This window comes from Cavia porcellus, unplaced genomic scaffold (genome assembly GCF_034190915.1).
Source record: "Cavia porcellus strain 051 isolate PalLab524CR breed Dunkin Hartley unplaced genomic scaffold, mCavPor4.1 scaffold_11, whole genome shotgun sequence".
Lineage (NCBI taxonomy): Eukaryota > Metazoa > Chordata > Mammalia > Rodentia > Caviidae > Cavia > Cavia porcellus.
Genome location: NW_026947494.1, coordinates 74,942,790 through 74,956,956, shown reverse-complemented (window position 1 = coordinate 74,956,956; position 14,167 = coordinate 74,942,790). Strand labels below are relative to the sequence as shown.

Genomic DNA, 14,167 nt, shown 5'->3' with positions numbered 1-14,167 from the left:
CTGCCCTATATGTGCCTCACTTGGAGCCTACTGTATGTGAACCAAAATGTCTTCAACTCTATGTGGACAGAAAAGAAACCTTTCCTGTATATAAGGTTATTACTTCTGGTCTTTTGTTATAGTGCTAGAAAGCTGACTAACAGAAGTACCATATAGCTTGGAGTGGATGTGGTCTCTGTGTCCATCAAGACTCCATGACGGAAAATCATTAGAAGGTAGAATATTTAGAACTCACCAAGGAAACTGTAGTGAATAGGTTATATGACTGGGCTGTATGTTGGAGGAGGTGCTGAATTTGTAATATAGTCTCTCAATTTTTCCTCCACTTAATGGCCTTTACTGTTGTATTTTCCACTCTCAGGTGTGCTGGTACCCCAACTCTTTCACTTTCAGACAAGTAACTTTGTAAAGCTCACATTTGATGCTGCCCAAATTGCTTTGCCTATTTTATTTTGTGCTGCTGATCACAAAATGACAGCATGCATGGGCCATTCAAAAATGGGGCAAATATGCCTAAAAAGAATTTTGGCAGCCAGTCTAGCATTTCTTTTGTAGTTTAAGTGACTCAACACTTACCCACGGCTTTCCCCAGCCCAACTCCACCACTGTGGCCCTTGGCATAGAATTCTATTCTTTGTGATTTAGTTGTTCTTTCATAGGTTGGGTGGGTTGTGACAGAACTGTTTTCAAAGTATTTCAGTGACATTCTTGTTGAATGACTCAGTCTCAGAAAAAACTATTCAAAATTTCAAGTTAAAATTAAGCCTTAAATCTTTCTTCTTTTGCAGATGATATGTCTATCATTTTGACGTGGTAATGCCTTGATGGGCATGTGATGTCTGAGCACACTAAATTGTATATATTAAATATATAAAGATTTTGTACATTAATAATACTTCAATAAAAGTGTTAAAGTTGAAAAGAAAAACCCTTTTTTGTTTCTTAAGTGGAATGCAGAGATAACCTATTACCATTACTTTATATTTGCAACAAACTCCAGGAAGAGTTCATGTTTTCTGTTCTCGCCTATGAATAGGAGCACTGTTGGTTTATTTTACTCCAGACAATGTAGCTTGATAACTGCATGTCTGAAAAATATGTGAATACTGAGGAAGACTACAGAGGAAGTCTGGAATTTTCTGTATGATCTGGGATGGCCCAGTTTTAAACTTAATAGCAGACAGAAGTTTTTTCCAGCTCTTTAATTTTTGGAGTATTTTTATAAAAATAAAAATTGTGTGTGTGTGTGTGTGTGTGTGTGTGTGTGTGTGTGTGCTCATTAGACAGAAACAGAGAAAAATCAAAGTGAATACTGGTCTAATATTTTAGATTTTAAAAATAGATATCTTCTAAGCAAGCAGTCGTGAGATCGATCCCTGGTACTGCTAAAAAGGAAAAAGACAAAAAAAAAATTAGATATCTTCCTTAAAGTTCTGTTGGCAAATGTTAATATTTTTCAGAAGGAGAGCTCATATTGGGCTCAATTGTTGCTCATTATTATAAAGGGGATTAACTTACATCTCGACACAGACATTTTGTCTTTGCTTTTCTGGCATTATTGCTTCAGAAATTTTAATACAACCTGAATGGGAACCTGTAGCATCTTGATTTTCCCAACTCAATCATAACTTCGCCAGAGTGCTACAGACTTGTTGTCTGCTGGCTTTGTGATGACTGCTGAGTCCTAACTTGGTTCTTTCACATGTTAAAATGTGGAACTTCAAGGGACTAGGAAGGTAGGTAGATTCTTAAAAATAGAACCCTGACTCTTCAATTATAAATAATCCTGGTGAGAGAATGGGGGAAAATATTTAATGAAGTGACTGTGACCATGTAGAGATTTCTTCAGTGCACTAAAATTCTGAAAGTTATGTTCTAAAATGCATGAAAATTCAAAATTAAGAACATATGAAAATGAATAGGAGTATCTTTCAAGAAAGTCTCCACAAGGTGATAGCCTTCTGCAGTGACAGATATGGGAAATTGTAGGAGCCACTGCAAAGAAAGAGAGAGCGGGTAAAGGAATGGTTCTCTGTTTGGGTCAAAGAGGTACAGTAATGTCAACAAAGCCAGGAGAAAGGTAAGATTTCAGAACCCTGGCTAGACATTCAGTGAAAATCCCTCGCTGGGAAAAATAAAAGCACATAGATAATGTTCAGTCCAGGAAAGGGAGGATGTGCTGGGTAAAACAGATGATGCAGCGTGACCTTCTAGCATAGGGAGACGTTCCCCTGTCTCCATTTCCCTTCTAACCTTCCAATTGCGATCATCATCTTGTCTCACCCAGATAAAAGCCTAAGTCTCTTCAATAGTCCTCTTGCTTTTACTTCTATTTTCTTGCAATTCTTTCACAGAACATATGGGACACATTTTTAAAATCACAAACCAAATTATATTATCTCTTGCTTAAAATCCCTAGGAGCCCATCCTTGCCGGATGGCACCTTTTTACCTTGCTGTTTATTCTTTGCTCCTTGTGGATCAGAATAGCCCAGGGAATTGTCCTTTCATCTCAACTTGAATGTGTCAAACTCATCTTGCCTGTAGGAGCTTTAGGATGACTCCGAGTGGCCCTCTCTGCTTGCAGTGCTTTCTTCTCTGTTATCTTCTAGCAGGGTATCTTGTTTGTCATTCATATCTCAGTCTGAATAGCCTTCTTGTCCTATTTAGAAGGGTCACCCACTAATTTCTGTAGAGGAAGGAGTGTATCAACGTCATATTTCTTGTTTATATCCATCCTCTGTCTCTCACTCTCTCTCTCCCTCTCTCTTTCTCTGTCTCTGTCTGTCTCTTCCTCTCTCCACTAACAGGGATGTTCCACAAAGGCAGGTACCCTATGTTATTCACTGCTGTCTTTTCCAAGTGCCCAGACTATTGTCAGGCAGATTGGTATATAATAATCTCTCATGAGGGGCTGGGGATTTAGCTCAGGGGCACAAGCACTTTCCTGGAAAGCATGAGTTCATGAGTTCAATCCCTGATAAACTCCCCCCAAAAAGCTTTCATGATACGGGACTATTTATTTATTTATTTATTGGCAATACTTGTGATTGAACCTAGGCTTGTTGTGCTGTTACATTCCTAGTCCTTTTTTATTTTTTAAATTTTAAGACACTGTGTCATTGGTTTTTAATTTTCTCAGGATTGACTTGAACTTGTATATAGCACTACACCTGGTTGAATGACTGACTGACCAAATGATTAATAGCCAATAATTTTTGTAAGATCATAATTAATCACTTTAGGGAAGATATTGATGGGGAAAGTCCACAGCCTTTGGAGCTGATGTTGAATAAACCAGTATAAAAGGCCAAAATTGGTCAATGTGTTGCTTACTTTTCTCTTGCTGCTAAGACAAAATATCCAATGCCCAAAATTAAGGAAGGAGAGGTTTATTTAGCTCACAGTTCATGGAGGTTTTCTGCTGGGTCCAGGGCAGGTTCATGGCAGAGGACAACAGTTCATGTTGCAGAAGACAGAAAAAATAACAAGAGCAAAAAGAGAGGAGCATGCAGAGACTTCCTCTGTCCCTTATAGTGTATGTAGGCCACCCACTGAAGGCTGGGCGTAGCACTCACACACAGAATCCCAGCATTGGACCATGAGTCAGTCACAAATTCTAGAAGCTTTCCTACATGACTACATGAAGCTTTAGGGGGACTTCGATATACAAACCATAACCGTGGGGAATGAGACTGAAGCAGTAGCATCAAGAATTGGTGGAAAGCATTTGAAAACTGGATAGAATTGTTTGGTACTTTTGTGAAAAATAGAGTATACATTTTTATGTGCAAACAAAAACTATGTCTTTAATGCAAAGTGAATTATGTCACACTTCCTCACAAGTCACAATTAATTTTCCAAACAGTTTTCTTACTAATACAAGAAATGTTTTTGTTAGATAACTCTAGAACACCTAATTTTTCCAATTGCAAATTCTATTGATGTTTATATATGTATGATGTGCACTCTTCATTTTAGTTGATTTTAATTAGTTTTCAGCATTATAAAAATCCACAGAGAAGGCCACAATTAATATGCATCTATTTTCATTTTATTTATTTTATTTTCCAATGGAATCACAGCAGCCATGATTGGTAAGTGTCATCTCCATTACAGAGCTTGTATTGCCCATATGATACCTGATGTAAACTAAATACTCATAACTAGACTTTCTCTACAAAATAAAAAAAGGAACAAAACTAAAAAAAAAACCCTGAAAATCTTCACTCATTTGTAATGTTGCAAAGATGTCATCTGTTGATAACAATTGTGTAGGTCATTTATTTTAATGCTAAAGTCATCTTCAGCTCCTTGAATGACTGGCAGTTCTGAACTAGCTGTTCACTGCGTTCTTCATTTTCAAGTTTCCTATGCAACCCGGAATGAGCTATGTTAGCTCAATTTCCTCGACTATGAAATGGATTCAATAAAGACTCTGCGAAACCGCAAACTGTAGCTGAAACAAGTCTTATGCTAACAATGGTCTGTTTTGATGAAGTTTTGTGTCTTCTCACTTCCATGAGCCCCAAGAGATGCTATTTTACACACTCATCAGAATTATTTAGGTTGGGAATTTTTGTCCAAAATATCCCCTATTCTCACATCCAACATATAAAGATTCAGAAATAGTGCAAAATCCCAATATAAAAAACTCATTACAGACCACTTAATGCAAAAGGACCAGTGAATGGAACTCAATTAGGGCTTTAGACGTGGCTCTAGCTACTAAGAGAGTTGTCAAAGGAAAAGCAGGAGAAAGCTATCAGAGTATCTGTGCAGTGGCCCTCAGAATTTGAGGGTCTGTGCCCACGGGCAAAAGGCAGCTTCTTATCTTTATCTTTATCAAATTATGCTAGAAAAAATGACTTTCTATTCTGTTTTTCCTTGTAGCTGGAGACTCTTTACATCTGAGGTTTCAAGATAAATGAACTAAGACAGACACACAGCTTAAATATCACATACGTTTTTATATGAGAAACACAAAGTAGAAATCTTTATTTAATAAATAAATATTAATGAATAAATAAAGAGCAAAATAAAAGTTAGATGATAAGAAATGGAGATTGATCTTCAAAAGGGGAGCGGACCAAGAGATGAAGGAGAGGGGGAAGGGAATGAAAAAGAATTAAGATGCATAATGTATGTGTGCAAACGTGCCATGAAGGATGTAATCATTGTACACTTCAAACATGTACTAATATAAAATAGACACTGAAAAAAAAAAGAACATGGCTTTATCTGCTTGCCACACCAGGATCCTGCTGGAGAGGAGAAGGGAGGCAAGGTACCCTATTAGGCCTAGACACATTCAGGAGGTCACTTAGTGTTTTCAGAAAGGATAAAGATGGTCTGGCCTCCAGAAGCCCACAGGTGGGTCTGTCAGGGGAGACTATCTTGAGGTGAAGCAGCAAGATGAGCGATGTAGCTGCAGATGGCTAAGAAAAACACAAAGCAGAATGAAAATTGGTATTTCAGTCAGACCGATGCTGTGGGATCTGTGAGACGGAGATGCCAGAAATGATCTACCGATGTGAAAAGAGAGAGAAAAATAGTGACCGATGGCAAGTGGAGAGCATCAAGAATAAAAAGCAACCAAGTATTTTGGAAGAAGGACAAAGGAAATACACAGTAACAAAAATGAGAAGACAATGAAACTCAATTTCCATAGTTACAGAAGGACCACAGGTATAAATTAGAAATTCATACAAGGGAGAAGAGACCTTGGTAGATTTTTGGGATGCTAAGGATAATTCCACAAGTATCCATCCAAAAGTATAGACCTGCCATGCCATGCAAAGAACTAACATGAGCACATCTATGCCCATTTCAGTAAGCTTACGAGTCTAAGACTCTCGGGATGACAGACTCGACCACATGTTCCATTCTGTTGTACCCAGAGGCCATCTATGAACCTCCCAAGGTCCGCACGCCGCTTCTATGGAAAGGAGCACCAACATTCGCTCTCTAAGTCGGCCATGAGCGTCAACTGTCAGTGCACGCAGCTTCTATGGCTGATGACTCCTCATATGCTAGGAAAGCAACCTAATATGTTAAAGGATAAAATTAATATAAACTTACACCCTTGAAAAGATGAATATTTGCTAATCTGTTGTCATTAATTGTCCCAAAGACAACAGATCTTTCACTTACCACTAACTTTCATGCATTATAAAGTGCCTGCATTTTGTCCTTAATAATACACATTCCTTAAAAAACCAGGGCATTTTGAAGGGAAATTGTTTCCATATTTTCAAGTGCAAGAGAAAAAAGTTTTGCCTGCAATACCCTTTTGTTTCTGGAGCCAGTGATAACTTCAGAGAGCACAGTGGCAAAGGACAGATGAGCCAACTTGGCTAAATAGAAAGTACTAGGGTAGTAAAGGTGATAATAATCTCAATAGTTAACTGAAATAAATTGAGACTGTGAACTGTTATCGATTAGTAATTATACTCAAAAGAAAAAAAATGAATATAAAATGTACAAAATGTAGTTGCGGTATAAAGAAGGGTCTGTATAATATATATTGAATTATTTATTGATTTTAATGAGGGAACACGAATAAGTGGAATTCCTTTAAAGCCCTGTGCTACTTGAAATTTTAATAAATTCACTCCTATAAAAGATGTAAAGAATCTGCGAAGCGTTACAGAGAAAATTTACCCAGACAGTAGCATGTTTGATTGCAGGAATCTTTCAATGTATCCACCATGATTTTGAATAATGATGTCATTCAGCATAGCACAGCTTTTATAACCTAGAGTATAAAAAGAAATTTATAAAAAAGATGAGTAAATTCCATCTCTCTTACATTTTGCAAATTTTTATATCTCTTATAGATGCAAATGTATTAAAATTCAAACTGCACATTTATTTTATGAGCATGTTGAATATGATTCTTTTGCTTATTTTAGTGATGTGTTTGTTTATAAGTACAAAAATGTGCTTGTTTCTATTTGTGTGAGAAAGAAGGGGAAAATACAGAGAATTGTGAGTAACGCAAATAGTCCAGAAAAAGGGAGGAATTATACCGAGGTGGCAGAGGACCCCCAACTTCAAACCATGAGCACCGCTGTAGCCAGCTAAGGAGAGGATTCAGCATGGTGATGAGCATGTGACCAGAGGGAAGTCAGCTACAGATGTGGCTGCTCATCATCCAGGGTGAGCCCTCCAGGTGGCTCTGCTAAAGCTAACAGAATGCTAATCAGCACCTTTTAAACTTTACTTTTAATTTATTTTCTATTATTTTCAGAATCTTTTTGCTTGGATTTGTTTTGGCTGTTATATAAAAAAAAATCACACATACTATGTGGTGTTTCTATATGTGAATATAGTACGTAATGTTTAAAACAGGCTAATTTTATCTTCTTATTTATTGTTACTCTATGGTGAAAGCTTTAAAAGTCACTTCTTCTGGATCTTGGTTGAAACGTACACGTCATTATTGTCATCTATCATACTTCGTGGTGTGACAGCAGACTTGAACTTCTTACTCTGATCTTTCTATAAGGTGACCACAGTCATCTTGTCTGTATCCCTCCTCTCTACTCTCCCCTGCCTTAACTTCTATGAGACCAACTTTTTAAGATTCCACATGGGTGGCATGTGGCACTGTACCTAGGTTATCTCATTTAACACGATGATCTCTAGTTCATCTTTATTTTCCTGTGTGTATGTAAGAATAACATAGAGATACCTTATGTACCCTCCACTGAGCTTTCCCCAGGGTTTCATAGCATATAGTTACATTTGTGTATTAAAATCAGGCCTTACAGGATCTCTATTTAGAGATGAGCTTAAATATTCTATGAGTTAATGCCCTTGTGTCCTTTGTAAGAAACCAAAATGTCATTTGCTCACTAAGCGAGAACAGGAATATTTTCCTGTTCTCTCACCAGGAATGCCATTGTTGGTAACAAGAAAGAATCTGGGGCAGAACCTCTGGAAAAGAAAAGCCTATAAGGAAAGAGAGTGTCCTCGTTTCCTGTCTCTGTGAGAGGACTGATGCACACCAAGCGTTTTTACTCAGAACGGGGCATAGAAACATATCTTAGATTTTCATGTTTTATAATGCAATTAATTGCCCATTGTCTACAAGATTTGTTGTTTGTTTTTCATGGCATCACACATTTCCTTGTAAAATTTACGTTTTCAGTGGTTCTGACTTACTGAGCTTGAGTTTCTTGTCTGTATGTCCACATTTCTGTCCTGAGTTAGAAGCTGTCATAGAAGCAGTCATATTTTCTGTAAGGACAATAAACATGCAAAATGTGCTCTCCTGTGGGAATTGATTAATTGAATTCAATTACAGCTCCTCAAATGGGATTCCAGTGATCACAAAGCTAGTTTGTGTTTCACTGTGGTTTTTCAAAATAGTAAAATACATGCTTTTTGTAACACAAAATTTTTTTCTAAAACTTATTTAATCAATTACTTGTAGTATTGGGGATTAGATTCAGGGCCTTCGTGCTGAATTATGCCTCCAACCCTTCCTACATTTTATTTTGAGATAGTTTTCTAAATCACTAAGTTGCCCAGGCTTTGCTCAAATTCTCAGTCCTCCTTCCTCAATATCTCAGAGTGCCGGGGTTACAGTTGTGTGTCACCCCTTCGAGCAAATTTAATTTTTAAAAAAATTACCACTTACAAGAAAATGTTGAAGATTTGCATGAAGAAATGTAGTGTATGAGACTTAGAAAATCCCAACTGGGCAGTTGATGCATATAGAAAATATTGGACTTAAGAGTTATACCTAAGAGTAGATGTCAAAGGAAGTCCCTCACTCTGAACAGTGAATAGGCAGCATTCAAATTAAGTCTTTGCTTTGGAAACACAGTTGTTCCTTCATCCTTCTGTATCTGATCGTCTTCTCACAGGCTAGGAGATTTTTGTGCAGAACAGCCTCCATGTTGGAAAATGCGGACTGTACATTGTTCTGTGGAATTTGACAAGGGAATTTTTAAATTTTGAGAATCTTTTCCAGTATTTTTTTGCCTTAAAGCTTCCATTTTCGTTAACAAATGTAAATGTCTTTTCTTGTGATAATCAAATTTTCTCTAGAGTAGACGTCAGGTTACTATTTCATTTTCCCATCTATTTCAAGGAAATCAGTTCCGGGAGGATTGTGGTGGTCTGAATGCAAGCTGCCAGAGTGCATCCCATGGCTTTTCTCTTCTCTCCATCCTGCTCTGTTCTCATACTTGCAGGAGACAGTCATAGGTGTAATACACAGTACTTTTCACGAGATTATCTAATGTGGTCATTTAAAAAGCTCTTTTTTTTTTTTTTTTTTTCACAAACAGGAACTTGAAGTCCAGGGAAACTAAGAGGGGTGTGGAGACTCACACCTCTGTCGACATTTTCTAGTGACAAATTTTCCTCTGTTGCCTTGTGCTCCGAGTCACTTAGGCTGCCCCATCCTAGGTTCCCATGCTGTAGGACACCTTCTTCTGAACCCTGGTGTGCCACAGGAAGCCAGCACAGGTGTGGGGAGAGGCCCTGGTCTACTCAGCCTCTCCCTCCCTCCTGAACACCTGGAGCAGAGCTGGGAGGTCAAATGCATCAAAACCACAAAGCATCTATAGAATTAAAGGAAATCTTTGATTTATTTTTCCCCACTGTATTCGTTGCCTACTTCCTTCTGATCTCCTTTAGTGATGGTGACAATAATAATGGTAATAATAATAATCATAGCTCTGATTATTACTCTGTTGAGGAAGTACATTTAAAAAATTTCCCTAATTAATATAATGTATCCTTATCCTCACAGCCTCCCAACAACATGGTTTTTAATTATCCCATTACACACACAAAGAAGCTAAATGTAAAACTACAAAATAACTTGCCCAAGAGCCCAGTGTCCCAAAGTTCCAGCACCTGAACCTGCTCAGGGGCCCCACTGCTCCCAAACCTGTGTCCAACATACACTAGACACCTGCATGCTTCCCAGCTGCAGCAACACCTGTGACATGTTTGTTTCCTGGCAGCGGCACCTACACCTGTTAAGCACCTGTTCATATATGGAAGTGTACTAGACTCAACAGAAAAAAGTGCTTTGAATTCAGAACTTTACAATTTCAGGAACGGTTAAGTCAGATTCAAGGACCACTTTCATTCCCATTTGTTCTGCCGGCGCCATTTCCTGTCTGCTCCTCTGCTGCCGGGGAATGCTATTCCTCAGAGCTCAGATGTCTTGCTCCCTTTGTTTCTTGTAATGAGTTATCTCATCATATTTTCTTGTACTTGGTTTGCTTATATATCTCTTTAGTTGCCCCTAACTCTATCCTGACATCTCTACTTTTCCTTTTTATATGCTTGCTTAGGTAGGTACTTATTTGTAATAAGAATTTGTCATATGTTTAAATGGTTTGGGCTACTTACCCCATGTTGCAAATGTTCCTGGAGTAGTGTATGTAATAAGCACAGCCATCCCAAATATGATAGAGAAACACATTGTTTTGTTTTCTTCTCTTAAATTTAGTGTAAATTCAAGCTATTTATTTTATTTTATTTTTTTTATTTTTATTTTTTTAGAATTTCAGCTACTCGGATCACTTTCCAGTGATGATGTTTTTTGGGGGGGTCTTCATGTTTTGGTTATGTAGTGGGACTTTATTCAGACTGTTTCAGGTTTTCCATATGCAATAGAATGGGCATAAACTCTATTTTCAGGTTGCTCTGCCCCTTCCTTTGTGACCTTGTGTCTTTCAATCCATATGATCCTTTGGTCCTTACGTTGAAAACAGTTTTATTTTAACCTGTGCCTGTGTCCTACTTCAGCATAATTCTTTTTGTGGAGAGTAACTGAGCCATAATGTGGTCCATCTTTATGATGAAAGGTATCCTACATTTTGGAATCATTGTCCTTATTTTCAACTGTAGGAAATTAGAGGTGGAAACTAAAAACAGTTATGTGTAAGAATAATACATTTTGACATATTTTTATTTTATTGAAGCTTAAATGACCCAGGTTGACTGTATTAAACCAGAACTAAAAGTTCCAATATGCTAAATAATTTGACAACAATCAGTGGCATTAGCAAGGCCACTGGATGGTTGTTTTAGTTCTTATCATTCAGTTACTACATTTACAAATATTTAAATTTAACAGCAATGTTAGGCAATTTATTACTTTAGTTTTACTTATGATAATGATCAATTTTTATTTCCTTCTGTGGGTACTGCATTGATCTTTTGTTCTGTCTTTACATAGATTTAGACCTATTTCTTCCCATGAGCACAAAATTCTGGTTGACCAACAGTAGCTTCTAAGGCTTATTAAGAGGTACTTTGTAAGACTGGTACTATAAGGCAGTATCCTTTGTCTGAAAGGCCTGTGATCAGAAATGTTTCAGATTTTGGATTTTTTTTCAGAATTTGCAATTTTTCCATAAACATGAGATATTTGGGAATGAAATCCAAATCTAAACACAAAATAACTTAGAGCCTGAAGGTAGTTTGATACAATACTTTAATAATTCTGTACATGAACTGTTCTATGGTGAGAAATTTTTTATTTGTAGTGTCATGTCAGCATTTCAAAAGTTTTGGATTTTTTAAGATCTCAGATTTTGGATTTTTGCATTAGAGATTCTCAGTCTGCATTATTGTGTCCAGATGAGGTCATTGAAGCTGAGAAAGGTTAAGAACCATGTTGCAATTTGTATAAGCAAAAGCATTAAAGATGAGTTCTATCCCCCATACTATTTTGCTTTTAGTTGTGTTCTGGAGCATGGTTCAGCTTAATGTCATGTTTCCTATCATCTGTAACTTTTGAAAGGATTTTAAGAGTCTTCTTACCTGTACAAAGCACCCATACTAAGATATCTCTGCATGACAGTATTTCTGTAACCACATTGTTCTAAAAATAAGAACAGTAGCTTGACTGTTGAATTCTATTTCTATGCACTTTGACCAAGGACACTTTTGCTACTGGACAGATATTATTCAGCAAATTTATCACCAGTACAGTAACCCAAGATTATATTGCTGCGTTGGTTACTTTTCTCTCATTGCTGAAACAAAATACCTGATGCCCAAAGTGAAGCAAGGAAAGGTTTATTTAGCTTACAGTTTTTGGAGGTTTCAGTCCATACTTAGTTGGCTCCAAGGCAGGGTGTCTTGGGTGAGGGGAAACTATTCACAGCAGCCACAAACAGCACCAGTGAACAGAGTAAAGAGGAAAGTGTGCTTCCTCCCCTTTCCCTTCCTAGGCTGTTGCAGCATTCACACTGCCAATCCCAGTGCTAGACAGCAATCCAATCACAAATATTAGATCCAACTGCCTCTATGACTGCTTGAGGCTTGAGTAAAGCAAGTCCACACAAACCATAGCAATTACCAATATGAATATTTTAGTAGAAAAAAGTGGCAAACCTACATAAAGTCTTGGTAACATCAAAAGGAGAGAAAAATGTGAATTAAGGTGGTGGTAGTGATGGTGGGACAAAATACCAGGAGGTAAATCAAACTGTTTTTAGTTATAGTATGTGGCATTAAGAATTTTGACCTTGGGGGCTGGCTGGGGATTTAGCTCAACGGCATAAGCACCTGCTTGCAAGCAGGCGCTCATGAGTTCGATCCCTGGTACCGATAAAAAGTTAAAAAAAAAAAAGAATTTTGACCTTATGATTTCTGGCCGTGATATTACTCCTATAGGTATGCTACGCTTCATGGAAAAAGGCAGATTGCAAACCAGATGGTCTTAAAACAAGGAAATTAGCCTACTTAATGCATAGGTTCTAATCTGTGTTATATGAGACTCCAGAAGTAAACATGGTTCTCCTGGTGGGTGGGCACTTAGAGTGGTCAGAGATTTTAAGCATGAAGGTTTTATATAGCTTTGTTGACCTGGAGAGGACCTCATGTTAAGGAAACCGGGACTTCAAACCTGAGGCACAAAAAACAAGATTCTGTTCACAATCTGAACCAGCTTTGAAGCAGAATCTTTCCAGGAGCCCTGGACAGGGGATCAGCTCAGCTAGCACCTTGATTGTGACTTGTGAGGCCCTAAGCAATGGTTTAGGTGAGTGACACATTGCCTGGAATTGACCAACAATATTGGGTCTGATTTTTAAGTCGTGAAGTCTGTGGTTACTTTGCAACGGCAGAAATGAAAACCTGGTAAAGTATATAACTGATCAGTTCTTTTCTTTTACATGTGAAAATTTCCAGGAGAAAAATTATTATTTATTCTAGGTAGTAAATAATATACTAGAATATTTGTTTTTGCAATTGATTAGTGGTTTGGGCATGGGTAAATGCAAAAGGGTATAATTTCATTGTCAACTGTGTTGCAAAAATAAGTTTTTCCATCACAAATTCAGTCGATTTTAGGGGTGTCTGGTTAGCATAGGTTTAAATTTGGGAAAACAGAGACTGTTCCTCAGGAACTCACAATCCAATCTACTAAAAACTCAAAATAATTAGATTGTTTCATTTTTCATGTCTCACCACTGAATCAAAAGCATGTATCAATAATTGCAAAAAATATTTATTTTGCAACATAGTAATGGTGAACTGCTAGAATAAGATGTAATAAAAGGTTGCTATATTTAATATATTGGTAAGTCTGGGGTCAGTGGATGCTTTATTATATAGAATATATACCATCTCATCATACCACAAGTTCCCTTAGTTCTAAAGAAAATCAGTAAGAAATATTTGTGATAAGAAAGTAGATATAGAGTTCAAAATTGAGGGCAGTTTTGGAATCCTAAAAATCAAGTCAGAAATGCAGAGCTTTCTATTTTTCCTTTTCCCTTTATGTTTCAGATTAATCTTAAAGGTATTGGTGAAATCTATAAGATACGCATTGGACATGATAACAGCGGGAAGGACCCCAAGTGGTATCTGGAAGAAGTTAGACTTGAAAATATGTCCACATTTGAGCTGTTTTGCTTAACTGTTGATTCCTGGATAGCTGAGGATGAAAATGATGGAGATACATGGAAGGAAATGCCCATAGTGGCTGCTAATAAGGCACCATTGCCAGGTATATAATTTCATTTTCTTTGTGACGTGTATTCAAAATTAAATAAATGAGCTGACCTGAAACAGGAGATGGTTCCTTTTCTCATATAGGATCAGACACTAAGAATCTTATGGCCATGAGTTCTCTAATCTAAAGTGTTCAACTTGCCAGGTAGCCAGGCAGCAGCTACAGCAGT

General features: G+C 37.4%; 1 protein-coding gene across 1 annotated transcript in view; it reads left to right on the top strand.

Annotated features, from left to right (window-relative positions):
• Rp1 (RP1 axonemal microtubule associated) overlaps positions 1-14,167 on the top strand; it is a 388,520-nt gene that overhangs the window by 339,704 nt on the left and 34,649 nt on the right. Inside the window, exon 26 of the mRNA XM_063258495.1 lies at positions 13,773-13,992. Coding sequence (XP_063114565.1) covers positions 13,773-13,992 — 220 coding nt within the window. The remainder of the gene's footprint in view (positions 1-13,772; positions 13,993-14,167) is intronic.